Source organism: Vicugna pacos, chromosome 14 (assembly GCF_048564905.1).
Source record: "Vicugna pacos chromosome 14, VicPac4, whole genome shotgun sequence".
NCBI classification, from domain to species: Eukaryota; Metazoa; Chordata; class Mammalia; order Artiodactyla; family Camelidae; genus Vicugna; species Vicugna pacos.
Window position 1 is genome coordinate 7,815,264 of NC_133000.1, and position 27,910 is coordinate 7,843,173.

Genomic DNA, 27,910 nt, shown 5'->3' on the forward strand with positions numbered 1-27,910 from the left:
CGCTGGGAACTAGTGTCGCCGAAAGATCCTCAGTGGCCCCTGGTAGCCGAGAGGAACAGGTGCCTTTTCTCCGACGCCCGGGAGCGGCGCTTGCTGCACCTTGCCCGCTGTGGCGCCCCCTGCGCGGGCTCTGGTTCGCCCTTTGCGCCGCCGCCCCGCAATCCAGGGCGGGGAGAGGCGCGGGGCCACAGGTAATTATTGCCAGGGGAAGCGGGGGTGGGCGCGCCGGCTGGGGGCGGGCGGCGCGGCGGGGCGCGGGCATAAAGGGGCGCGGCGCGGCGCCCCAGCGCCCGGCTCCCGCACAGCATGCCCGCCCGCGCCCCGCCGCGCCGCCCGCGGCCACCGCCGCTGCTGCTGCCGCCGCTGCTGCTGCTGGCCCTGGGCGGCCGCCGCCTGCACGCTGAGCCCGGCGACGGCGCGCAAACCTGGACCCGCTTCGCGCGCCCTCCGGCCCCTGAGGCCGCGGGGCTCCTCCACGATACCTTCCCCGACGGCTTCCTCTGGGCCGTGGGCAGTGCCGCCTACCAGACGGAGGGCGGCTGGCGGCAGCATGGCAAGGGCGCGTCCATCTGGGACACGTTCACCCACCGCCCCCCGGTACCCCCAGGGGACCCCCCGGCAGCCGGACTGTCGTCGGGCGCCTCTTCGCCGTCCCCTCCCGCCACCGGGGATGTGGCGAGCGACGGCTACAACAACGTCTTTCGCGACACGGAAGGGCTGCGCGAGCTCGGGGTCTCCCACTACCGCTTCTCCATCTCGTGGGCGAGGGTGCTCCCCAATGGCAGCGCCGGCGCCCCCAACCGCGAGGGGCTGCGCTACTACCGGCGCCTGCTGGAGCGGCTGCGGGAGCTGGGAGTGCAGCCCGTGGTCACCCTGTACCACTGGGACCTGCCCCAGCGCCTGCAGGACGCCTACGGAGGCTGGGCCAACCGCGCCCTAGCCGACCACTTCAGGGATTACGCTGAGCTGTGCTTTCGCCACTTCGGCGGCCAGGTCAAGTACTGGATCACCATCGACAACCCGTACGTGGTGGCCTGGCACGGCTACGCCACCGGGCGCCTGGCCCCCGGCGTCCGGGGAAGCCCGCGGCTCGGGTACCTAGTGGCACACAACCTCCTCCTGGTGAGTTCGAGGGGCCAGGCGGAAGGCCACGCCGGGGCGAGGGCCGCTGCAAGCGTCAGGGGGCAAGAGGGTTGCCTGAGCCTTCGGTCAGATGAAGCTCCATCTGAGCACATCTGAGGTCACCAGGGATTCCCACGGGTTGGGGGGCGGGGGTGAACTGAGCACCTTGGGCTTCCCTGGAAGGCGTGGCGTGGAGTTGGGAATGGGCGGGGAACCCCCCGCAGTGGGCGCGCGAGTGAGTGCCCTTTAGAGCCCATTTGTCAAAAAGAAATTGGAATCAGTTTCTCCTGTGAGAAAAGGGAGCTTCTTTCTCTAAGGGTAGAGGGATTCCTAGAGGTAAGATAGGGAGGGCCAGAAGCAGCCACGGGGTGGAGGAGGTGGAGGAAAGAAACAAGTATGTTCGGAAGCCACGGAAATAGCATTACTCTCTGCTAGAGTTTGTAGGGATGTCCTGAGTTCAGTATTAATCCAGTAAGGTCTATCTTGCTTGTGGCACAAGTTCGCACTGCAGCAGATTCGAATGTGTCAAAATCACATCTCCTGAGGAGCAGGTAAACTGTCTTTGGAAGTTCCTTTTGTGGCAGGATTGAGAACTGCATCCACCAACCTTACTTAATCAGCAGGGGTGTGAAGACCCCCTTATACAATCTTAAACAAAACTAGCCATAAAACACATAAAATACAGCCACAGCGTGATACAGACTGAGTCCTACAACAACTGTACTTCCACGGTGCTGCTCTCTCCAGCTGAAAGGGCTCCTTGGGGATGAGATTATGAGCCTGACACAACTGATTTTTAACACCCTTGTGTGAAAGGCTTAATACATTTTGACAGCAGGAAGGATTGATGTGCTGTAATAAAGTTGTCTCCCAAATAACTCTTCCTTCTTTTTCTCCTTTACTTAGTGTTCAAGATCAGGTCTCATTGTTTTGAGGGTTCATTTATAATGTCAGTTTTGCTGGTACACTTTGTACAGAATTTTGTACCATGAGAGAATATTTTATGTGTATGTGCAAACATTTTAATAAAAGTGTTTAAATGTATAACTTTTGGCACTGTATTTTGGTGACTCATGGGCCTATTGGAAGACCTATTTTGAAATTTAGAATTAAACCACATATTTTGAACAAATTCAAAATGAACACCACTTCTACACACTTTTAATTGAAGCCATAGATAACTGAGGCAGAACAGTAGTGCTTATTGAATTGACTTACTGCTTGGAGCTGCTGATAATGTTGTAATAATGGCTAATTAGATTGTATGTCAGTTCCACAAAACCTGTTTGCCACTACATATCATAAAAGTATGTTGGATATGTTTGACAAAAAAGTTTGTGATTCCATATTGATATATGTTTTTCATTAAGATACTTCAGAGCAGTGGCAATACACTTTTTCAGTCTGTCAATCCTTTTAAAAAATCAGAAGACCCTAACCACCACCTGTTTATGGTTGGTAACAGAAAAACCATGGGAAAAGCTTACCCTTCTTTTGAAGAAAACATAAGCAAATTTTAGTTAATACTGGAAACAAGAGATTTGTGGACCAGCTGAAGGACCTCATAGACATTCCTGCAAAATCACTACTTTAGATTTAAATCACATGCATTCTATTTTTAGAACACATGTGATAAACTCTGTATAAATGCAAAAGTCATCAACTGATATTACAGCCACTTATGCAATCATTTCAGACATAAGACAGGGAATTTGGGACTGCAGGAGCTTTCTGGGACTCTGGTATGTTAAACAGACAACATGCTTTCGATTCTTGGGTCCACTCAGCCTTTTGATTAACTTTTCGGTTATATTTTTGTATCCTTACACAGAAAAACTTGCCAAACACTAACCATTCTTCCCAGAAATGCAGTGGACTTTGTGTTCATAAGAAATTAGTAACAGGTGGACAGTTGGTTTTGCTGATGCTGCAAACAAAATTATAGTTGCTGTAAAATATTAATTTTGCTTTCAAATTTCTTTGGTTTGGAGTTCAGTCATTCTTGTATCTTATGAAGAAGTGAGTTGTCATGATCAAAAATGGTATCTTAAATTATTTTTTTCATATGAGATATTTTCATTCTGATTTCAATATTCTTTCTTGGTGCATGTGATAGAGGGAGGAGGATAGGGAGGTTTTGATATTATTTGAAAAGATAAATCATATTCCCCAGCTTTTGGTGATGGAATATTTTGGTAATACAACATTTCAGCCAGGGCTTAGATATTGTTGGTAGGGGCCACTGCATAAACATCTGCATTTAGGATCTGGTGCTGGTGAGGGATGACGTTGGCCAGCACCCCTTCCTGCCCCACTCTGTGCTCCCACTAACGTACCAGTGGACTAAGGAGACCCCCTGGGGAAACTGGGGGGGGTCTCTCCCCATAGAGTCACTGTCTGATGGCCTGGAGGATGGGAGGCAGGCCAGACAAACTGCAAGATGAGTAATGGGGTGGGAGGCTCTGCTCAGAATGGAGGTCTCCGTGTTTTTTTGTGGGTTTTTGGTACTGGGGTAAACCTAGATTAAAAATAGACTGTGTGTGTGTGTGTGTGTGTGTGTGTGTGTGTGTGCGCACACGTGCTCCAGAACTGAAAAGGAGATTTCCTTGTGGAGCCCTGGGAGTCCAGGCTGCTTTGCTCCATCTCAGCATAACCCAGAAAGAAGACTCTCCTCTCTCTGACTTGAAGAGGGACTGCTGTGCCTTCACATCTTTTGAAAGACAGTTCTTTTTTTTTTTAATTAAAAAAATTGAAGTGTAGTTGATTTACAATGTTGTGTTAGTTTTTGGTGTACAGCATAGTGATTTAGTTATACATATATATTCTTTTTCATTATAGGTTATTATAAGATACTGAATATAGTTTCCTGTGCTGAACAGTAGAATCTTGTTGTTTTATCTATTTTATATATGATAGTACCTTCTAATCCCAAACTCCTAATTTATCCCTCCCTGCCCCTTCCCCTGTGGTGACCATAAGTTTGTTTTCTATGTTGAAAGAAGGTTCTTGATGGCCCCTGAAGAACTAGTAGTAAGGCCTATAGCTGGGAGTCAGTGGGAGTCAGTGGTGCCTCTGAGTTTTTGCTCTGCCCGTGGATTTCTGAGAGGACCAGACCCAAGTTGAAGATGCACATGGACCTCCCAGGGAGTCTTACAAATGCTTATGCAGGGAACCTGTGGGGAAAGACAACTTCTTTTGCTTGAGGAGGTGGGGCTGGGAGGTGTTAGTTTGGGGATTGTGTGCAGGGCAGACGTGGCTGGTCTTAAGCATTAGTTCCTGTCTCAGCTGATCTGTTCACAGCACTTGTGCAGCCACTATTCTCTCATTCTTGCCACACTTTCTCAGCTTGGCTTCCAGAATCTCACTGTCTCTCACTTTCCCCTCAGCTCATTGGTGATTCCTTCCCAGTCCCCTTATTCACTTATTCTTCCTCACCCTGCCTCTAAATATTGGAGTGCCCAGGGCTCCCTCCCCTGGGGCCTCTTCTCTGGATTCCCTCCCAGTGAACTCTTTGAATACTGTCTATATTCTGATGAGTGCAAATTTTTGAGTCTCTAGCCAGAACTTCTGCCCTGAGCTCCAGGCTTGGATAGACAACTGCCCTCTCCACTTCAATGTTAACTGGCATGTCATACCTTATATCCAAAAGCAAATTCTTATTTTCCCCATCTCCATTATGGCAACTTTACTCTTTCAGTGTGTTGGGCCCCAAACCTTAACTCCTTCCTTTCTCTTACATCTTATTTTCTATCCATCAGCAAATCCTATAGCCCTACCTACCTTCAAAATGTATACAGAATCCAGCCACTTTTCTTTTTATCTACAGCTGCTGGTCCAAGCTCCCATCAAATTCTGCGTGGATCACTGGAATAGCCTCCTAGCTGATGTCCTTGCTTCTGCCCTCGCCCCTTGCACTGTGCAATGATGGATATTCTCAAAGATATCATTGCGTGTGAACAAGATAAGGTTCCTTCTTTATTAAAATCACACTTTTTCTTCAAGAACCAGCTCACATGCTTCCTTTGGCCCCACACCCAAATGCCATCTCTTCCTTCTAAGAAATCCCAAAGTGCTTCATTCTTTTATATATATATATATATATATATATATATATATATATATATATATTTATTTATTTATTGAAGTATAGTCAGTTTACAATGTGTCAATTCCTGGTGTACAGCACAATGCTTCAGTCATATAGGAACATATATATATATATATTTGTTTTCATATTCTTTTTCACCATAAGTTACTATAAGATGTTGAATATAGTTCCCTATGCTATACAGTACCTATTTTATATACATGAGTTCGTATCTGCAAATCTCGAACTCCCAGTTTATCCCTTTCCACCCTCTTTCCCCAAAGTGCTTCATTCTGATGTCACCTACCACACTTTTGCTTTTGTCTAACCATTTGCCTCCTTTGACCACTTCACTACCCAGGCAATTCCTTAAGTAAGGGAACCAGGTTGACTTCATCTGCCCTAAATGCCATCTTGCCCTTGGTGGGTGCTCAGTAAGTGGCTTCTGACTATTTAATAGCCTGATTTTGCCTTTGTAAACTGATGCTCCTAGGGTCTGCTCTCTTTGACAGTCTTCCTAGCCACTTTCCTGTGGGACAGGAAGTACCAAATCATCATCAGATAGGAGGATCAGTATGGGACAGAATCTCATATTTTCAGTAAAAATTTATGATTCCATCGTAAAATTTTTCAAACAATTGGAAACTATCTATGGTCACTATGCAATGTTTTGAAGATGTTTTCAGAATGGGAGGTGGGGGAATTCTCTTGGTTGACTTTAGGAGCATATATTGGAAGTGACTTTGTTATCTCGTTGAATTTTCATTCCCCAAGTATTCAAATTATACATGCTATGTACTTTGGGGAAGCACTTTACTGATTTTCCTCTCATTAAAATGTTTTTGGTACATGGCCGGAATAATCAACTGGGTTGATTGTTAATGTATTTTATAGACTATTGGGTTCAATAGTGTGTTTAATCAGCAATGGTTAAAGTATGTCCTGAAAAGCTTGACTCACTCCCTTTTGAATACCTGATTGAACACAGTGTTTTTTGAAGGTTACAGTCAAGTCCAAGAAAAAAATTTAAGAATAGGAAAAGAACTAACAAACTAATTTCAAAATCATAGCAATGTTTAACAAGGCCAATTATTTTGAGTTGAAGAAAAGAGGGAAAATACAGACTACTAAGCATTCAAATCATATCAATATGCATTTCTTAAGTGCAAAATGAATGAATGCACAACCATGTTACCTAAATATGTAGTTAGTTATTAATTTTGCACACAGAAGTCTTGAGTTATCTTAATTCTTCAAACAATATGATCGCTCCAAGCCAGAATTTTATAATTAATTTGTACAAAAAGTATGTTTCTTTCAATAAGTGTTATTCTCAGGTATAAACGAAATTTTAGGTGTAAGAAGAGAATAAAATACAGGCCTACTGGGAGGACAAGAAACAAAGAGTGGATCAGTAAAAATACACACTTACTGATTTCGCCAAGAGCCGCATCTTCTTAGGAAACTGCAAAGTGACGCTTGTAATCTATACTTAAACAGATAAGCATAATCTATCTTTTATGTACTCTGTCTTGATATGTTCTGAGTATAGAGTTAATCTAAAGAACCTCTATATCTCTTCTTCCTTCTATCTTGGGATAAACTCTTATTTATACTTCAAAGACTTGACTTACTCCCATTTTGCATAACAGGCAAAAGGGATCATTTACTCATTTGTAATTCCCTGAGGTCAGAAACTGTGTATCATATTTACTTTTAAATTTTTAGTGCTTATTTCAGTCCTTGGAGCAGAAAAAATATTCGATACAATTTTTAATGAATGGATAAATATGTATATAAAGTTATCTCTACTAATTTCAATATGTCCTTTTTTTTTCTGTCTTGTAAATTGAATTTTTACAGTCTGCATTCTCACCCAGTATCTGGGAAGGAGTTTTTATTAAAGAGTGAGGAAGGACAGGGAAGAAAATTCCCGCCCAGATAGGTATGTGGGCTTTGTGCATTTCCAAGGCAAATAATATCCCTCTGTCTATTAAGTCCACTATTATATGGTAATTAGAATGTTAGAATTAGAAGGTTCAGGGAAATCCCAGGTCAAATTTCTTCTCAAGACCAACTCCTTGCAGTGGTCCTTCTGGGGTCTTCTAGCTTCTGCCTGACTATTTGCTGCAAGAGGAACCCAGCTCCTCTCAAGTTGCCCACTCGACTTGTCTTTTATATTGAACAGAAACCTGCCTCTGTACAGGACTCATCCCTGGTTGTCTCTGCCCTCATAAATCTCAAAGAGTAAAACAAATTGCTTTTTGATGAGACAGCTTTTCAACTATCTGACAAGGCCACTGTGTACTTCCTCAGTATTTTCTTCTCCATTCACCCTTGTGGCTGCACCTCTGAGAACTGGAGGGAGGGGGCATTTGGTAAGGGCTCCTTCTTGGGAGCCTGCTGTGGGGCAGGCAGGAGCATCCTTGAAACCTGGGGATGTGAATGGGACCCTTGGGAGGCCTCTTCATCCTTTGACACTTGGGGACAAGGTGGAGAGGGAGGGGGAAGAGTTGACCTTTCTGTCTCCCCAGAGGGGTAGGTCTTTGTGGAACAGAGCAGAACAGGGTTGTCTGTGGGACCTGCCTGTGTCCATTGTCCTTAACAAGGGGCTGCCCATGGTGGAGAGACTGAGGACACCCAAAGTGGGAAGGGCATTCTGTGTCCTGGGTTCTGGGAGGCAGCGGTGTTGCCAGGCCAGGTGGAGCAGTGTTTCCCGGTGCGCAGTTCACGCCACATGGAATGGCTGAAACTCAGGTAGGAAAGGAGGGGGAGGACACGGAGCAGGAGAGGTGAGCCCAGGCTCTTTGAAGGCCTTGCTGAAGATCTGATATGCAGGACAAATTTCAGCTGGCCCAGATGTCAGCGCACTCGTCTTGTTCTGGACACTGAATCCCGTCAGTGCCGTCCAAGACTGCATCGATGGTTTTGGCTGTCACCTCCCTGCGGACTTGGATTAGTTTGCAGTCGGCTAAAACCTCTTAGGCTTTTTAATTTTTCCCCATGTGAATTGCTGTTAAGCCAGAGTTCCCCTGTCACCTCCTTTGGTTGTTTATTTTTAAACTTTTAATCTTATTAAATTTCAACCTCAATGTGCAAAGATAAGAAGAGGGTTACCACAGTTGGTAATTCTTAAAAACTGAAAATAAATATATTAGGATGATGGGTTAAAGGAACAGCAGTGCACAGGTGTAGTGGGAAAGCATTTGGCTATTAAAAAGTTGATGTATTGTGATTAAACTGTTGCACATGGTATGTTATTAAGAGAAGAATGCCGTTTGGAATATTATGTTTGTTTTGTATCTCTGTTGTGTAAATAAGTGTGAGTAAGCAGAGAGCGCTCTTTAGCTCTTTGGCTGTGCTGGGTTCTCGCCAGCTGCTGCCTTTTCCCCCAGGCTTCTTCCCTGACATGCCCAAGCCTAGGTTTGATATCCCTGCTTTCTGCTCTTATACAATCCTGTACTGTCCTTCTAATAATACTTCACACATTTTATTGAAATGATTTGTTTGTGTGTCTTCCCCCCAAAGACCTCAGCTTTGAGACGCCAGGAGTCATGTTGACCTTGCATAGGGAGTGTGCAGATATTTGTTGCCAGAATGAAAGAATGCACTGTCCCCTGCCCTCCCCACCTGAAAATGTGAAGGCAAAAAGGAAGCTGTTAACAGTGGCTTGTTTCTGGATAGTGGGATTACGAGTGACTTTTTTTCTTTCTGATTATCTTGATTTTTCTAACTGTTCTATAAGCAAAATGTTATTACTTTTGTGACGGAGAAATCATAAGCAGTGTTTCTGGGGAAAGATGGAAGACTGAATTTACCCAATCAATTTTTTTCTCTCTTGGAACCCCATTAAACTTTAATAAAGAAACTGTTAAAACAAGGAAAGAAGAGGGAAGAGGAGGGAGGGAAGGGAGGGGAAGAGAGACCACAGTGGAGAAAGCAGAGCAGTGGCACAATTTGGGAACCTGAGAAGCAGATGGACAAGGATTCCTGACTCAGTGGATCTGAGCAGCCTGACTGCGAAGTTGGCAGTGGGAGAAGCCAAGAACCAATCCTACAATTGCAGAATCTTCCAGGGGCTCAGAGAGTAGCAAAGCCAGGTACTCTGGAACTTGAGGTGAAGGGAGTGGGTGCTAGAATAAGAACTGGTTGAAAGCTGTGTAAGAAACAACTAGATTGCTCAATTTCTTCCCCTGATCTCCACTGCTGGCCATCTGTCCCTTCTCTACTCAAAAAGAAAACTCAAAGTGAATTCTCTGGGGTGTATAAAATGGAAGGTGTCTGAACGGAGAGACTTCAGGCACATCTGAGGGCATGAGCACCATATTGAACATAAAGACAAAGTAAACTTATGGGACTGAAAGCTGAGACACCCCCCCAATCCTGCCCCAGCCCTCTCCTCCCACCAGTCTCTCAGCATGTTGGTCATGTGACTTCCACTTTCCAGGGAGAGGCTGGAAGTATCTTCTCCAGGGAGTCTGATGAGCTCCTGCAGAGAGACCTAAGATGCTGATCCTCCAGGTTCCACAGCAAATGGCAGAGACAGAACCCTCACAGAGAAGCTTGAAGCCAACGTGCCCCACCCATGTGCTCAGACCTTCCAATCAGAGTTTTTGCTTCTCATTCTTAAACATGAGTTGGTAATCAAGAATCAACAGGATCTGAGGAAATCCTCTAACATGAAAAATAGAGACCCATTCAAACAAAGAAAAAAAAAGCATAACTTTTTGGAAAGAAAACTTGGAGGAAACTGAGAATATACAAGGAGGGAAGAAAAGCTAAAAGAAAAAAAGAAAACTCAGTTAAAAGATACAAACTTCTAGTTATAAAGTAAGTCATGGAATGTAATGTGCAGCATAGGGAGTATAGTTAATAATACTGTATTGTGTATTTGAAAATTGCTAATGGAGTAGACCTTAAAAGTTCTCTCAAGAGAAAAATTGTAGCTATGTATGGTGATGAATGTTAACTAGACTTATGGTTAGATTATGCTCATCATTTCATTATATATACAAATTTTGAATTATTATATTGCATACCTGAAACTAAAACAGTCAGTTATATCTCAATAAATAAATTTTAAGAAACCTCAAAAAAAAAAGAAACCTCAGTAAATTCTTAAAGAGTTAAGAGAATATGTTGCATCTAGAAAATCATAGGATAATACAATAAAATAGGGGAAAAAAGAGCATTTGGAAATTAAACACATTATAGCAGAAATGAAAAATTTAATAGAAGGATTAGAAGATAAAGGTGATGAAATCTCTCTAGGAATAGGGCAAGAAGACCAAGAAATGGAAAATAGTTAAAAAAAAAAAAAAGTAAGAAAATCAGTAGACCAGCTACAGGTCCAACATTCAAATAATAGGAGTTCCAGGAAGAGAGAATTGAGGGATGTAGTAGTTATACCTGGGGGCCCCATGGAACCATGCTTCTTAGTAATCATGCCCTGTGTACTTGCCTCCCACATGGACTATGGGCTAGAACATGTGACTTGTTTTGGTCAGTGAGACAGCAGCAAGTGTGATGCAAGCAAAAGTTTGATCACTACGCTGACATTGGAACTCTTCTTTCTGGATCACTCTCTCTTAAAAGCCAGTACTTGGTTGGGCTAGATCATTGAAAAAATTAAGCCACATGGAGAGAGACTTAGTGAGAGAAAACACCATCTTGGACATTCCCAGCCCAACTGGGATCCCAGTTGAGTGCAGCTATATGAGTGACCTTTGCTACGTTACATGGAGCAGAACTGCCCAGTTAAGCCCAGTTAACCTACAAAATCAACTACATCCTTGTAGATCCCCTAATTGGGGTGGTGTGTTTTGCAGCAACAGATAACTGAAATAAAGAGGAAGGAAATAAGGAAGTAATTCATAAAAATTTCCTGGAACTGTAGGACGTGAATTTCCATATTGAACTTGGAACTGGGGAAATTGTTACAGATCATACCTGCTGTGGTGTTTCAGGATCCTTTCTCCTAGGAACTCACAGTCACCTCTTTAGTCAGTGGGTTATAGATCTGAAAACCGGCAATCTGGGAACCCAGCGAGGGATGATGACTTTTTATTTTGCTCTATTAACCATCTTCACAACTCCCTGCAGAGGCTGGCAGTTCCTCCATGCCATTGCTGCAGTATTTGGGCCTCTTGGCTTCTGGCTTTAAGCACTACCTGCTGCCTCATCTCTATTATTTAGGGTCTCATCACTCCCCTGGATGGTAACAAGCCCAGCTCAGTGATTACCTCTCTCACCATCAGCCCTGGCCTGCAGTGGGGTGCGTGCCACCACTGAATTTCTTAGTGATGCTGGGGCCCCCTCGTCCTCATGGCCTCTGTGAGTGGTGTGTCTCCTTCCCTGGCATGCCTGTGAAGTGCTGACCTCTGGTGGGTGGGTTTGGCCTCACATAATATATTCATTCCATCAGGCCTCCTTCTCTTGGCTTCTTTTATTCTTTCCTCTGTCAGCTATCAGGGCAACTCAAGCATTTCTGCCCACTCAGGATTGGCCATCACATTCTCTGGGCTTCTCAGAGCCATCCTAGCAGCAAGTCTGCCCCATCGCCTAGTGTCCTTCTCAGAGCATTTAAACACATTTCTGGAGAGAGTGCTTCCTAATCAATACTCTGTCTTGTCCTGTCTTATATTCCAGTCCTTTGGTCAAGGACCCTCAAGGTACTCCTCCAGTTCATGCCAGTCCATACTAAATCTTGAAGCCACTTTGGTATGTGACACCTTTCCTCTATCAGGCTCAGCTGTATCCAGGTGGGTTATGCTGGGATTTAACCCTAGTTAGAGGCCTGTCAGCTCCTAAAGAGGGCACTGTTGGCTTTTAGGGGAGAGGCCCCTTCAGCATAGGGAAGTGCTGTATCTCACTAGGGAGGGGGTAGGCCACCTCTGTGCGCTCCAGATGTACCTAGGGGTCTGAAGAGCCCAACTTCTCAGGGACAACTACCTTCCAAGTTTCAGAGTCCCAGGTTTTCCCAGTCAGGGCTCTGACCTTGGCATAACAGACCTGCCTTGGCTGAGCATTTAAACATCTCTGGAACTCTGTAGCCCTATCAGGCCCTAGGTCTGATGCTAAATTGTGTCTGTGCTTCCACTACAGGAGATAAGGCTCTCTCTGTAAGCTACCAATAAGACCCTCTGGCTCTCATATCTCTGTGTGGGGACCCAATACAATATAGCAGGAACCAGCCAATTCCCTCGCCTACAGGCACTGGAATGCCTGGGTCATGCACCTATGGCAGAATTCCACTCCACCAGGACATTTCCCCAGTTACTACTGGGGAAATATTTAGCAATCAGGGCACCATCTTGTGCCAGGAGACCATCTGCCCCCTAAGTATCACTCAGAATGGCATTCTCTTTGCCTTCTGGGAAGTGAAACCTCACTTGCATTTGTTTAGTCTTCTGAAAAGCAAATGTCAAGACAGCATTAGGTGTGCAGGACATTTATTGAGGGGAAACAACTGTGAAGGATAAAGGGGAGCAAGTCAGAGAAGGCAGATGCACCTTTAGACCATAATGCATGTCTGACACTTGTGAACAAGACTGGGTAGGAAGGAGGGTGGGGTGGGAAGAGTCTCAGATATCCAGTTTAAGTCTAAGATCTAGCCAGGCCAATGAGGAGTCCTTGAGCCAACACTACCTTCGTAGGGGTCCATGGCTTGCAGGAATGGGTCTGCCTTAGTAGCCCTGCCATGTTCAGTCATAATGGGGCAGCTATGAGAATCATGGCCTCAGGGCCAATGCTGTGGACAGTCAAAGGGGTAGCAGCTGGTGCCATCAGTCACATGCTCCTCACAGCAGGAGACTTGAGTGGCACATTTTCATGGCTACTACAAAGACCAGTGAGTTATGCCAATGAGAAGAAAGGAACGAAAATTATTTCCAACAAGAATTTACTTGTCTACACTATCAGTCATTCGTGAGGGTAGAATAATGAGATTTCAGGACATTCAAAGACTCAGAGAATACATCTTCCATGAACACTTTATTAGGAAGTTATTGGAGGATAAACTCCATGTAACAGGATATAGACAAGAAGGTAGAAGATGTGGGATATTCAGAACAGTAGGTCTAACCCAGGAGCAGATGATGAATTGTAGACCTAGGAAATCAGCTGCGCAGCAGACCTAAGAGCAACCGGTCCAGGAGAGTGGAAGATTCCAAAAGTGTGTCTCCAGGTCAAGTGTTGGAGGCTGACGTGACCTTGCAGAAGTTTGTGCTGAGAGGCTATTGGAAAGTATGGGAAGAATTAGCCACAGGCACAAAGAAAACTGAGGAAGTGAAAAAGCCATGCAATTAATAACTTCAAGGAAAACAAAAATAGGAAATAAAATTTAGTCTTAATGACCATTATAATGCTCAGCTGTAAGTAATAGCCATGTTGGTAGAATCATGTCAGTACTGAATATTGGTTATTCAAACCCAAACCTGCTGTATAACAGAATTGCCTGTGTGAGAGAACTAAATCCTCACCTACTGTAACAGTAAGTCAGTGGATACTGTCTGAAGTAGGGAGGTATGGGAATGTGTAAATTTCAGAGGAAAAAGGTCATAAAAGTCAAAGATGGTTACCTCTGGAGAGGAAACTGGGGACAGTAGAGGTGAGCAGTAAGGCAGGAAATGGATTTTTTTTTGTTGTTTTAAGTTGCATAAAAGTTTAAAAAAGAAATAATATTACCATCACTTTAAAACTTAATTTTGCCAGTTATCACACACATTTGTAGCATTTTGGTCTGGAGAATTCTTTTTGAATCAAGCATTTCCCAATTTTCAGATGAATGCCAAGTGAGTTTTCATCTTTTCGATGATAAAAATGTTGAAAAGAAATAGTACGAGCTATGAGTAAACCCTGTGGGATATTTTTAGTCACGTTCTCTCAAGTGGGCATCTCCCATTAATCAATGTTTCGAACATCTATCAATGTTTGACACTTAATAAGAAACTGGTACATTTTTGTTTAATCAATGAATACTCTTAGAATATAGTCCTTGAAGCATTAATTATTCGTACAGCAACAGTACTGTCTTACATATGCCCTGCTTTTCCTTTTCTTGACCCCAGGAATATCCTAAGAAGGCCTGGCAACTGTCAAAATTATTACATAGAGAGTCTATTGTGTTCCCAGATAACTTATATAATACTGCAAAAAATTATTCGAGGTTAGTTTGGCACTTACTTAATGAATCCCTGTTGCCTCCTCATTATCTTCTCTTCCTCAGTACTGATGTACTTTTATCAAGCCATTATGTAATTTTGCTTATGGATCTGTTGTTTCTGAAATTCATATTTTCTCCCTTTTTAAAACTAAGAACACTTTCGTTTTTCAAGCACCTTGATTTCTATGATCCCTCAAAGTACCTGATGACTGCTCCATGATCATAATTGCAAATTCTTTTTGGGGATCCCCTGTTGGAGATGATGAACTTGAAATAGCATGCAGTCTCCTGGAACGCTTTCCTCCAGCAGTAATTAGGAATCCAAGTTTTAAGAATGTAGTCTGAGGAGAGATACAGTAGAAGGGCAAGAGGTAACAGAGTTGGACATGCTGGTGACAGTAGTTAAAAGGATGCCTCAGGATACATAAAGACAATCTGAGAAAGAGCTGGAAGGCAAGGGCAGGACTGGAGGTCTTCAGGAGACCCAACATGGGTAGCAGTCAGAGAATTGAAATGATTGGTCTGTGACCTCAGAAGGCGATATTGAATTTCATATGAACTTCAGGTAATACACTGATTTTAGAAATATATGACTTCTATATAAATAAGCTCAATCACTCAATCATTGAGAGCCTGTACCTATTATTCGAGTCACGTGCTGTAACTGCACACAGTTTGTAACCCTGGATTTTATTTCATACAGATGCAATTCTGCTGAGGAAGCTCAGAGTAACACATGGGTTGATAGTGTGATCTGCTGGGGGGCCTGCTGCAGAGGGTGATGCCTAGTGGGGTGAACAGGTTGTTTCACGCAAGTGAAGTGGGCCACGTAGAAGGAGTTGTGTCCTTTGGGGAGCGTTATCTCAATGAAATCTCTGTCAGGAGGGATGAGGTATGGTCCTGTTTTGCCAGAAAAACACATGCAGGAAATTAAATACACACAAACTGAAAAAGGAACAGTCAGAGAATATTAAAAAAAAATTCTTGAACCTCAACAGTGTGATTGTTGAAAAAAGTTTAGTAAAAGGATTGAAAAGTGAAGTAAAAGAAATACTCCCAAAGTAGTACAAAATGACAAAGAATTGGGAATATTAAAGAAAGTGGAAAAAAATTTAGAAGATCAAACACAGAAGTTCAACATCAAACTAATAGGAGTTACAGAAAAGGAATAAGGAAATGAAAAGCAGGCAATTATAAAAGAAATAATATAAGAAAATGCTCTCAAACTGCAGAACACAAGCCTTTAGCTTTGAAGACCCTTCTGAGGTCCTGGCCCAGTGAATGCACAGTTACAGAGGGGTTTAGAAAGCTTGCTTTCCCTAAGAAGCTAATGGAAGCCATGCACCAACAAAATTACAGAGTAAATAAATGGGAAGAAATGGGTTCTAGAAAAGTATGGCTCCAATCCGTAAGAAATAAAGAAAAATCCTAGGATGAGAATAGTTCTAGACAGCACCTAGTCCAGATGTAGCCAAGAGAATGGAGTGTTCTAGCAGGGAAGGGAGAGCTCCCAGTGAAAAAGTAGACTTAATAGAATAGACAGTATGGGAGTGAATATGATGGAGAATCACAAAAGCATTAAAACACACATGGAATATTATGCAAGTTTAGTAATGAGGTGATTATTTACTCAAGGGAAATTTAAAAAGCTGTCCCCATAAAAGGGGAAATGTTAATGGTGTCCTGTTTGGCTCTGCAATGAACAATATTTATATAAGAACCTTGATGTGAATATTGAGTGATGATTTGAATAACAACCGACATTTGGGAGAACAAAGGAAGAAAACTGGCGGACGTGAGAGCTAACTCTTCATTATAAGGAGTTATTCAGGTTTGGAAGAAGCATTTTATTTAGGAATATGATGGTAATTACTAGAAGGAGCAGCTAAAAGTTAAATGTAGCTGTCTGCAGGGAGCAGAAGTGGGAGTTTGAGGAGGGGGGAAGACACTATTTTTCATAAGCCTTTGGTACTGTTTGATTTTAAACTGCAGGAATGAATTTATTTAGTTGAAAATAATTTTGAAAAACCTGTACCACTGACTAATGCCTTACAGTTTCTGAAGTGCTTTTGTGTATTTTGGGGGACAGACAAATTAGTTGAGAGGTTCAGAGAGTTTAGTTGATCGAGCTGGGATCAGAACCCAGGTTTTCCAAACCCCTGTTCCCAGTGCGCATTAAGTTACTCCATACTGCCTTCGGCACAGCGCAGGTTTCATCTGTGGGTGTGCTGGTGATGTCTAGACCAAGAATGAGTTCATCCTAGTCTACACATCAGCACTCTGAAATGGAGGAAAATGAGGCCTAACGTCTCACCAATATCTTTAACCTTCATTAACGTCTAGAGACTCACCACTGCTAATTAAGAAAACAAGCACTAACCCACAGATGTCTGTTCCGCGTACTATTGCTGTGTGGTATGCCCAAACTTACTGACTTTAAATAACCATTTTATTTTGCTTACATGTTTGGGTCGAAATTAAGGAAGGGCTCATCCGGGCAGTGCTCATCTGGGCACTGCAGGTCATTTAAGCTTCCACCGAGCTGGGCGGTGCTGGCTGTTGACCAGATACCCCTGAGCCTCGTGATGATGGTGGCCTCAGGTCTGTCAGACTTCCAACGTAGCAACTGGCTTCCCCTCCAGCAAGCATCCCAAGAGAACTAGGAGGAGGTGGTGCTGACTTTTGATTTCACCTCGATGTTACGTAGTGTCACTTCTGCCAGAGCGGTCACGACCCCCAGACTCAGGGAAAGGGGCACGGATCTCCTGGTGGGGGAAGTGGCAAGGTCACACCTTTGAGGACCGTGGGGGATGTGGTTGGAAAGTCTATTTCAGCACAGCATCACACACTTTCTAGCTCACAGTGATTTGCTGAAAGTGCCTTTTTCCATCTCCTGAGAACCTATGCATCTTTCAATTTATGGTTTAGAAACTACCTCCTACGTGAAGACCTCCCTGATTTCCCTCAACATGAAAGAATCTTTCTTTTCTCTGAACCCCCATCGTGTTTTTTAAAAAATCCTTTTTATGACACTTTCATTCTTGGGTCATAATCATTTTGTTACCTGTGCTGTGACCCCTCGTTATCTCCTGCATAATGACTTGCTCATTGTGTAAATATTTGCTTAGTGAAATAATCATTACGTGATAAATCCTTTAATAGTCGTGAAAAAGTGTGTTTCAATTCAGAGGTCTTCTTTTTTTCCCCTCACAATTCTCATTTCTGAAAAGTGAAAGAAACCAAACAATCTGTCACGAGGGGTTACAGCAGAAACTGTGTGTAGCTGTTTCCTGGTGTTTATTGCAACTCTGTGAGAAATAAAGAAGACGGGGGAATGAAAACCATGTCATTGACAATCTGATAGAAAAATTTTTCTTCTTTTTTTTTTCCTTTTCCTTTGATGTTTAAACCCTGTGGTTTTTAACTTTCCCTTTCGTCATAGAGGAAGACGGGTCAAGCAGCTATGATTCGAGTTCTCTGTTCTAGAAACACTCTCACAGGTGTTAAACACATTTGGCCTCCACTCCGGCTCCTGCGCCCTCACTCACTGCCTTCCAGTGGCAGGAAGGGCTAGCTGCTGTGCCTTGGGGCCCTTATTTGTGCCCCATCCTCTACCTGGAATGGTCTCCCCACCCTACTTCCAGATCCACAGCTCCCTCACCTCCTCTGGGCCCTTGCTCAGAAGCCACTTTCTCAAACCAGGCACACCCTGGACACCCATTTAAAATGCTTCTCCCAGCACCCGGACTTAGTGGGAGTAGAGAGGACCCCTTCCTGGCTCAGGAAGTGCTTGCCCGGGGCCTGGAGGAGAGAGGAGTTCACCAAATTCATAGATACTGCCGATGAAATGTGTGACCATGAATTTCTTGGGTTGGGTTTTTAGCTTCAGAATAGAAGACCTTGGAAGAGCAGTTAAAAAACAAAACAAAACAAAGCAAACAAACACACAGCCTCTGGCATAAGAGTGGCTGTGAAAACGCAGTCTGCCATTCCTTACTCGATCCCCAGACAGAAACACATTCTTTGGATTTAGTAGTTGCTCAACACTGCAGGGCCCAGAAGCTTATGCGTGTTAGTTAACACCCTCGATGAACATTTGTAAATGAATCCAACCAAAGCCCGAGGGGACCAGCTTTTTGTGTGTGTGTGATAAAGAATAATCTTTGGGGATTATTTAGGATCACAAAGGGAGACTGTAAGGAAAAATTTTCCTAGACTTGGAAATGGGGCAGAAGGATTACCAATGTCTTTCTGAGCTGAAGCCAGGGGCGGGCCTGGCCAGGTTAATCCTACTGCTGATTCTGACTCTATGGGGTGCAGAAGGGAGTGAGCCTTTGTTAGAGTTGCTACTTACTGTGGATTAGGGTATTTTAAGTTCTGTAAGGGCAGATGTTAATGGAAAGGATTCCTGCCTAATAGGAGCACATATGGATTTTGTCCTATTGAGATGGAAAATGAAAAGATTTAAACTACGACATAGTCAATGAAAGGAAAATCAAGATTCTTGTGAGTGCCACCGAAAAGGAAAAAAAAAAGGCATTTTTTTCTCCTTGGCACCCAGGCCTCCTTTATTTTGTTCTATATTTTCATACTACATTTCACCTTCTAACATTCTTTTAAATTTACATTCATTAAAATTTGTTGTCTCTCCTCCTGCTAAGATGGAAGCTCCACGAGGGCAGAGGCTTTGTCTGATTTGTTCACTGTTGGATTCCTAGGTGCCAGGATGAGGCCAAGTATAAAGTAGGTGCTCAGTGAACACGTGCAGAATGAAAATATCCCTTAATGTAGGCCAGTGACTTTCAAATTTTTTTGATCTTGACCCCAGCCTTAAGAAAAGCATTTTACATGTTTGATGCATTCACAGCAGGAGTTACTTACTACAGGCAGGGCACTCTGATATTTTCTAATTAGTTCTATTTTATTTCAATTTTCAAAATTGCTGTGGCTATGTGTAATTTGATTTCACGGCTGGAATCTGTGGTATGAAAAACTTTGACTTAAGACCATGTTGAAACTGCTACCACATAAGGCAAATGGGTAAAAAAAGAGGGGGAAAAGGGCCAGCGGATTCCTTTCTATTATCGGCTACTCCATAAAGCATATTTCATATTTCTGTAATCTTATCCTGTCTGACAATGTAGAAGCCCTCACACATTCACATGTCACTTTCTCTTTAGGTGAAAAGTGTTCTCTACTGCAAGGGAATTGAGTTATTTAAAAAGCAGAAAGCTGTAAATGAGCCTGCGAACTGTTAAATGATCTTAAAGTCTCAGAGAGAGACAGTCAGTTGGCATCTGCTGTTGATAACTCAAAGCAGGAGAATTAGGTGATGAGGCAGAGGTAAATATTTAGAAAGTAAAGGTGACTATTATGGAAGAAAAACTCTTTCCTCAATCTCATTGAAATCAGAGAGTAGCCATTGCATGAGGGCATTATAGAATTACTTTGCTGATTATAGTAGCAGATGTTTACCGAAAAGAGCCTGGCTGACTGATGAAGCTTAGGATGTTTTTGCTGATCTTGTGAACACATCCCTTATCAGAGTCCTTTATCTTCTTGTCGCTCTTTCTCATCTAGCCTGATGTCGCCTTACCTGTTCCTTTCACAGCTCTCATTTTGTTGCTGTTAGAAAAACAGAAGCAAAGCCCAGGGATTTGAATTCCTTTGTGTCTTTGATAATGTTGTGATTAATGGACCAGACAGATTCTAGTCACAGGCCAGATATTTTGTTAGCAACCTAGCATCGACGATTTGGAAGGATTTTCATATCAGCGTGATTTAGTATTAAATAGAGTGATTTAAATGATGTTGATTAGTTCTGTACAGATAAATTAATGAGGCAAGAAACCTAATCTCTGATTTATTGATGTATTTACACAGTGAGCTATGAAAAGATTTTCATTTGAAGGAATTTTTAATTTAAAAACAACTGAATAAGGCCTTTTATGTAACCTACTTTGGAAAAATTAAGACAAAAGGATCATAAGTAAGAAAACTCTAAAATTACACCATGATTAAAAAAAAAAATCTACCTTAGTCTTTATCTTGCCGAGTTGTAAAAGCATGCCTTTAATTGAGTGAGTTCTTACAGGATCTCAAATTTGTTTATATGTGTATTAAGGGATTCTATATTTGCCAATGACCAACCCCAACTAAAGCTAGGTTTTATTTAAAGGTTAAAGAAGAAACGGGACTTTATTAGAAGGACACTAGAGTAATTCTCAGAACTGGGGAAGAGCTCCAGGGACTCTGGGAATCGAACTTGCAGATCGCCATTATCATCAAGGAGGACAGTCTTTCTCCCTCACTACACACGTGTGCACCTGAGGTCCTGTGCGCGCCTTCTTGCGCCTGTGCACACACGCATGTGCGCGTGCTTGGGTCAGCTCGGCTTCTTCACGTCCGCTGCAAGGATCTCTTCCCCTGTCAGCAACTCCGGATATACTTCCTTCCACTCCAGACTTGGGAGACACCCTTGCCTCTACTCCAGTAGAAAAATCTCAAGGAAGATGTCTCATTGGCTAGGCTTGGGTAATTCGATTTCAAGTAGAAGAAGAGAAAACAGTATTTTATTTGTACAGCTTTCCTGTAAGACCAGTGGATAACGCTAACAATTTCTTGAGAGCAGATATTGTGCCTTATCCACGTTCAGTGTTTCCAGAACCTAGTATGACAGTACAAAGTAGGTGCTTCATACACCCGTTATCAAACTGTGCACTTAAAAATTGGTAAAAAAGTAAATCTTATGTTCTGTATATTTTACCACAGTAAAAAAGGAAAAGAAATCTGTTATCTAACTTATTGTCCATTTCTCAAAACTAGCAGATGCCATGATTTCCTGTGATTTCTAGAGGAGATCTAATCTCAGACTTAGTTCCATAGGATTGAATGATAGTTTTAGCAATCATACGCAGTAATCAGATTCACCTTGAAGATCTTATAGATTGGAAATCAAAATGTTATGCTATAGAACATACCAATATATCAGATCTGGATGGAGAGGTCTTAATATCAGGGTCATATATTTTCTTTTGGGATGTTTTTTGGAACGTTGGGGGTCAGTTTTTCTATCTGTGTTATGTATTTAGTAAGTAGTGGCATTCATCTAATCCTGCAATTTTGTTCATTTCTGTATTCCCAGTACTTATGTGTCTAGATTTAGTAAGTGTTCAATAATGATTGTTAAATGAATGACTATAAATTTATTGGCATGAGAACTAAGCTGTCTATCAAACTAGTCACCTTTATAAATCAGTAAAGGTATTTGATTATGTAGCTCCAGCAAATATCTTCAACTCTTCAGGCCGACTGTTAGTCTAGCTTTGTACTGCACATGAGCTGTTATCTTCAACACTTTCCTTTTCATTGCCTAGCTCTAGTGAATTACAACGTGATGTGGACTGAATTAAAGCCCCAATTTTGTCATCTCTTCATCGTACCCTCACCCTTTGCCCAGTAATGTTGCTGTGTCTTCCGCTCTGGGTTTGCATTCAGCCCCATCCTTGACGCTGGCCTTGGCCAGGTGACTTGCTTTAGACATCAGGATGTGAGTGGTGATGAGATATGAAATTGTTAATTTGTGGGAGGCTGTAAGGCTTGGTGATTGAGCTAGAGATTCTACTTATTTAATTTGCTAAGAAGTACAAAATAAAGTCAAGCGAGCCCGGCTGCTGCCTATTTCCATATATTTGTATGGCTGGGTGTCAGGGAAGGTGAACGTGAGACCCTGGGCACAGGTGACCGCCTAGGTGATAGGGGCAGGTCCCACGCAACTTTTGAGGAGACTACACAGAGACTACTGGTTATTTTTGTGGATAAAAATTATAGCTGGCTGTTTTTTTTTTGAAATTATTTATATGTTCTATTAGTTGGTTGTTTTGTGGGAGGCTGCCTGAAAACTCTACCTGAAGGAACAGCAGTTTATAATCCACGGGGCTGTGCTGATAGAAGTAAGAGGAATACTTTGGTCTACAATCACGAACATTAGGCCAATCGGAGTATTTACGTAACAGCCCAGTGTAGCAGTGACTTTTAAGAAAGGTCTCAGATGTGTAATTGTGATACTGTTCTTGAACTTGTGGCAAAAGGATGCCAAAGTGGGGAAAAAGTCTTCAGTTCTCCCTGCAATTTGTCTAGTCCTTTGACCTTTCTCAAAAGAGTGTACCTTTAATTTAGAACTAACACAACATCTTGAGGGCTCTTTTGTGTAGGAAGTAGACACAGATTAGCTGTTTGAATGATTTTCTGTTTATGGGCTGCATTTTCAGTTCTTTTACCATTCATCTCAGTCCATTTAATTAAGATTATTTGAAGGATTAGATTAATCCTTTAAGAATTATTCCATTTAATTTTTTAAAAAAATCTAAGAAATGATTTAAAAAAGTGACCTGCTTAGTACTACCTCTGGAATACATTTGAATGATTAATACCATCCTGTCTTCTCCAAGTTCAGACTCATTTACCCAGCTCCCAACCAGGCATCTTCACTGAGATAACAAACTCCTGACCTAAACAGAACTTGACCACTTCCCTTCCCCAGTCCCTTACTTTGTTGCTTTCTCAGTTGTCCTTGATTCTTTCTCCTCCGCATCAGTCATGTGTAACAGCCAGCTCATCAGCAAGTTCTACTGAGTCCATCTTCAACAATAGCCTAAATCTGGCCTCTCCTTGCTATCTCCTTTGGTCCAAAACCAGCATCATCTTTTGCCTGGACCATTGTGCTAGCTGCCTAACTGGTCTCCTCGCTCCCATCTTGCCTTCCTAGAGTCTATTCCCTACACAGCAACCAGTGACCTTTTAAAAATCATAAACCAAACTTACTACCACCACACTTGAATAATAATCATTAATGAACTATCACAATTCTAAGTGCTTTCCATATATTGAACTTATTTAATCCTTATAAAGATGTAAAGATAAGGTGCTACTGTTAACCCTATTTTACAGCTGAGGAAACAGAGGCACAGAGAGATTATGTGTCCAAGGTCACACAACTAAGAAGCATACAGTTAGAACAGTCTGACTGAATCCACGCTCTTAACCGCTATGCTTTATTACCTAGCGGCTTTCCTCTCACTCAGGACAAAATCCAGACTCCTCACTATGTAATATTTGTGGGGTTAATCCATATTGCTGCTTGAAACAGTAGTTTGTTCAGTCGTGGGCATTCCAGTGGGTGTGGTTGCTGGTTTTGACTTTAGTTTACATGCCCCTAATGAGGCGGTGTTGAGCACCTTTTCATGTGCATATTGAACAATGATGCTCTTGGAAAATGTCTGTTCGAATTCCCACCCCCCCCCACGGTGGGAAGGGAGGTGGTTTCTTGTTTATTATCAGTTGATAGGATTATTGTATTTATTTGGATATAATTCTTTTTTCATATACATATTTTAATACTTACCCTCGGTGTTTTTTCTTTTTGTTAACTTTTGATGAGCAGATTTTACTTTCGAGGAAGTCCAATTTATCAGTTTTTCCTTTTATGATTAGTGCGTTCTGTGTTCTAAGAAATCCTGTCCTACCTCAAGATCAAGAGGCTGTGTTTTGTTCTACAGGCTTTATAGTTTCAGCTTTTACATTTGGATCCACATGAATTTTTATGCAAGGTGTAAGGTTGGACTTGCTTTTTTTCCACGTATTTTCACAGTTGTTGCGGGAGAGTTTGTTGAAAAAGGCTTTCCTTTTGCCATAAAATTGCCTTGGTACATCTGTGGGAAATCAATTGGCCATGGGCTTTTAAAATTCTCCATTCTTCTCCTTTGACATATTTGTCACTGTATCACACTATATTGATTATTACAGCTTTATAATAAGTCTTGAAATCAGATAGTGTGAATGTTTCAACTTTGTTCTTCCGTTTGCAAGTTACTTTAACGTTCTAGGTCCTTTGAATTATCATACACACTTTAGAAACAACTTGTCAATTTCTACAAAAATTGTGTTGGGATTTTGGATAGGATGGTGTTGAATATAGAGGTCAACTTGGGGAGAATGGATAACTTAACAATATTGAGTCTTACCATCCCTAAAAATGATTATCTCTCTCCATTTATTTAGGTCTTTAATTTCTCCTACACTGTTTTGTGTAGCAGTCTTGCACATCTTTTGTTATATTACTCCTAAGTTTTTATGGTTTTGGTGCTGTTGGGAGTGGTATTGTATTTAAAATTTGTTTTCCAAATATTTGGTGTTCATATATTAAAATACAATTGAGTTTTGTATCTTGACAGTGTATTCTGTTAACTTGCTAAATTCACTTACTAGTTCTAGTAGGTTTTTTTCAGGAGTCCTTAGGATTTCTATATAGATAATCATGTTTTCTATAAATAACAGAGGTATTTATTTTTCATTTTTCAGTTTCCATTTCTCTGTTGTTATTCTATATTTGTTTGCTCTATATCTATCTTTACCTTGAAACCCTTGAACATATTTTTAGTAACTATCTTAAAATCCTTCTGGGTCATTTTGGCTTTAGCTGCTGTTTGTTTTGAATACCTTTTTTTTCTTTATTAAGATTTTCATTTTCTTGCTTTTTCAATGTGTAGCAATTTATAAAACCCTGGATATAAACCCTAGACCATATAAATGACATGTGGTAGGGAATCTAGCTTATGCTGTATTCCTTTAAAGGGTGTGGTATTTTGTTCTGCCAGGCAGTTAAATTACCAGAGGCTTCTCTTGGACCTGCCAGACTGGATTTAGTTTTTGTTAGAGCTGGTCTGTTTCAGTTCTGTTCTTACTCCCCAGGAGTGGCCTTTCGGGTCTCAGCTGAACGCCTGAAGGCCCAGCTGTGCTCCTCCGCTGTGGCTTTCCTGAACTGCCGTGTCCCCAGTCCTGGACAACCTTCATATTCTGCTCTCAGACCTTTGGCAGCCGCTCTTTGTTAAGCATTCCGAAATCTTATCTTATGCATATTTAGCCAACAACCTTCGAAAATCCCCATGCAGAGTTCTGGGCCCTTCCTCTGTGCAGTTCTTCTTCAAGACTTAGCCCTGCTTCAGCAGGCATCACTGGCCTCTGCCTTCTCAGCGCAGAGAGGCTGCTGTGCATTGCTTGGGCTGCGTTTCCCTCGCCGAGGTCAGGGGCGTGGTGCAGGGCAGACGGTGGGGGTGGCTGTGGAGCTCACCTCCGATGTTCCCCTTCATTCACTCTTTTAAAATACTTCATTTGTGGGGACCTTCGTGTTGGGCTCTGGGAAGGATACAGGTAGGTGAGTAACAAGGAGCTTACAGTTTAGCCAGAGAGGAGATATCTATATGTGCTGTGGGATTCAGAGTATTTTACTTGACTTCCAAAATTTGGTGATACTAGTGCATTGGTAGAAAGAAATATGAAGTCCCTTTATTTCTAGATTTCTCAGACCCTAGATAACAAAATACAGACTGCGGCTAGGAAGGAAGTAATCACATACCAGAAGGAAGTGAGAAGGATGTCTTGTGCCCCAAATTGGATCATTAGTGCATTTTGAGGCAATGCAGCTTTATTCTCAGAGGCCTACCATGCCAAATCCTTTCTAATTTATTTATTGATTTTTGATGGTGGGTACCTGAAAGTTCTCTGTCTCTCAAGGTGTCAGAAATGAAATGCAACCAGTGTATCTTGTGAGAGAGTTTTTCTGCTCTGGCTCAGAAAAGTGTTTGCTTCTGTCCCAGACTCTTTGATCTGATTCTTACTGCCAGCCTTCCTCCCTCCATACCTGCCTATTGAATACTTACTCTGCACGAGACACTTTGTTAGAATCGGAGAATAGAGAGAGAAGCGACCTAGTCAGTGCCTTCAAAAGACCTGCAACTTAGACACTTAAATGAATTCAACATAGTATGGTTCAGGTCTTCAGTGGAGGCCAGCTGTGGAGACACATGGAATGGATATTTAAGGGTGGGGAGGGGGAGGATGTCAGAGAAGACTGCCTGGAGGTGGTGATGTCTGGGCTGAGTTTTGAAAGAGGGTGAGGCTGGAGGGACTGGGAGTATCTAAAACATGAGAGGCCTGCACCTGTTAAAGGAAGCCTCGGGGAGTTCAGGATTTCACGTAGCGTTCAGTGTGTCTAGGACCTGGGGATTTAGGCAGAGACTGTTGCGCAGGTTGGAGGGCACTTAGGCAGGGGTTAATCAGATCACAGCTTTCAAATAACCAGCCTGAACGGTTCAAGCAGGGCCTGCCATCCAGCTCCCTTGAGTCATTTTCCTTTTTTGGTTTTAAATTTTTTCCTTACCTCTAAAGCAACACATGTGTAAAACATAAAAAAATACAGGTAAGCAAAATGAAGACAATTATACTGCCCACAAAACCTCTTTTAACAAGGTACAAATCCTTCCAGATCTTAATATACATATTTTTCCTTAAAAGAAAAATTCTATTAAACTCTGCTTATTGCTTTGTAACCTGCTTTTTTTGTTTAGTTAGCATTTTAGAAACATTTTTTACATGTTAATAGACATTCTTTTGTTTTATTTATAATGTTTGAATAGTAGTGTATTTTTAGTCACACCATAATGTATTAAAACATGCATGTATGGGCGTAAATGTAATTGAATATTGGATATTTCAATTGTTTTTCAATATTTTGCTATTAGAAATCGTATTCAGATGAACATTCTTGCACATACCTTTAATTATTTCCTTGAGTCCTTGTCAATAGCTTTATTAAATCTCAATCTTAAGATAACAAGCTTGTAAGTTTAACATGCTGGAATAATTCGAAAACAATGCAAAACCATACATAACCATCTCCTTATTGATCATCCTAAGTGGCTGCAATGTTCAAGATGGCGGCTTTTGTACACCCAGCCTCATAGTGTTTGATTACTCAAATCCACCATCAGAAAGTGGAAAGAACTCTTGAGGGGGTGACGGAGCAGAGTTCAGTTCAGGGTAACAGACAGTGGAGGCCCTGTGTGCCAGGGAGGGGCTGAGGGACTCCTCCAGGAGTGCAGTAGGGATGGAGGCACTGTCACCTGCAGTAAGTGATGTAAGAGAAGTGATGTAAGAGAGCTCAGTGTGGCAGGTGGGGGTGGTGGTGGCGGTGACAAAACTTACTGGAGAAGGTGCCACACTTGGAATGACCATCAAGTTGGGCTGCTGTGGAGAGCGGTCAAACGACAGATTCAGTGAGGGGTTTTGGAGTAGGGTGAGTGTTTAAGCCAAATGGTATGTAAGATGCTTTTTATATTAGTCAGGGTTCTCCAGAGAAACAGAACCAGCGGGTTATACAGAGATACCTAGAAAGAGATTTATTATGAGGGATTGACTCATGTGGTTATGGAGACTGAGAAATCCCACGATCTGTTGTGTGCAAGCTGGAGGTTCAGGTAATCTGGTGCAGTTCTAGAGCAAATCTGAAATCCTGAGGGCCAGGGGAGGCCACGGTGTAAGTCCTGATCTGAGTCCAAAGGCCTGAGGACCAGGAGTGCTGACATCCAAAGGCGGGAGAAGATGGATGTCCCAGCTCAGTCAGAGAGCAAAGTCACCCTTCCCTCCCCTTTTCACTCTGTTTAGGCCCACGGGATTGGATGATGCCCACCCACAGTGGTGAG

At 42.5% G+C, this 27,910-nt stretch overlaps 1 protein-coding gene across 1 annotated transcript in view; it reads left to right on the forward strand.

Annotated features, from left to right (window-relative positions):
- The first annotated feature begins 302 nt into the window (after positions 1 to 302).
- Positions 303 to 27,910, forward strand: part of KL (klotho) — a 40,703-nt gene continuing 13,095 nt past the window's right edge. Inside the window, exon 1 of the mRNA XM_006208995.4 lies at positions 303 to 1,122. Within this exon, the coding sequence (XP_006209057.2) occupies positions 307 to 1,122 (816 nt within the window). The 5' untranslated portion in view covers positions 303 to 306. The remainder of the gene's footprint in view (positions 1,123 to 27,910) is intronic.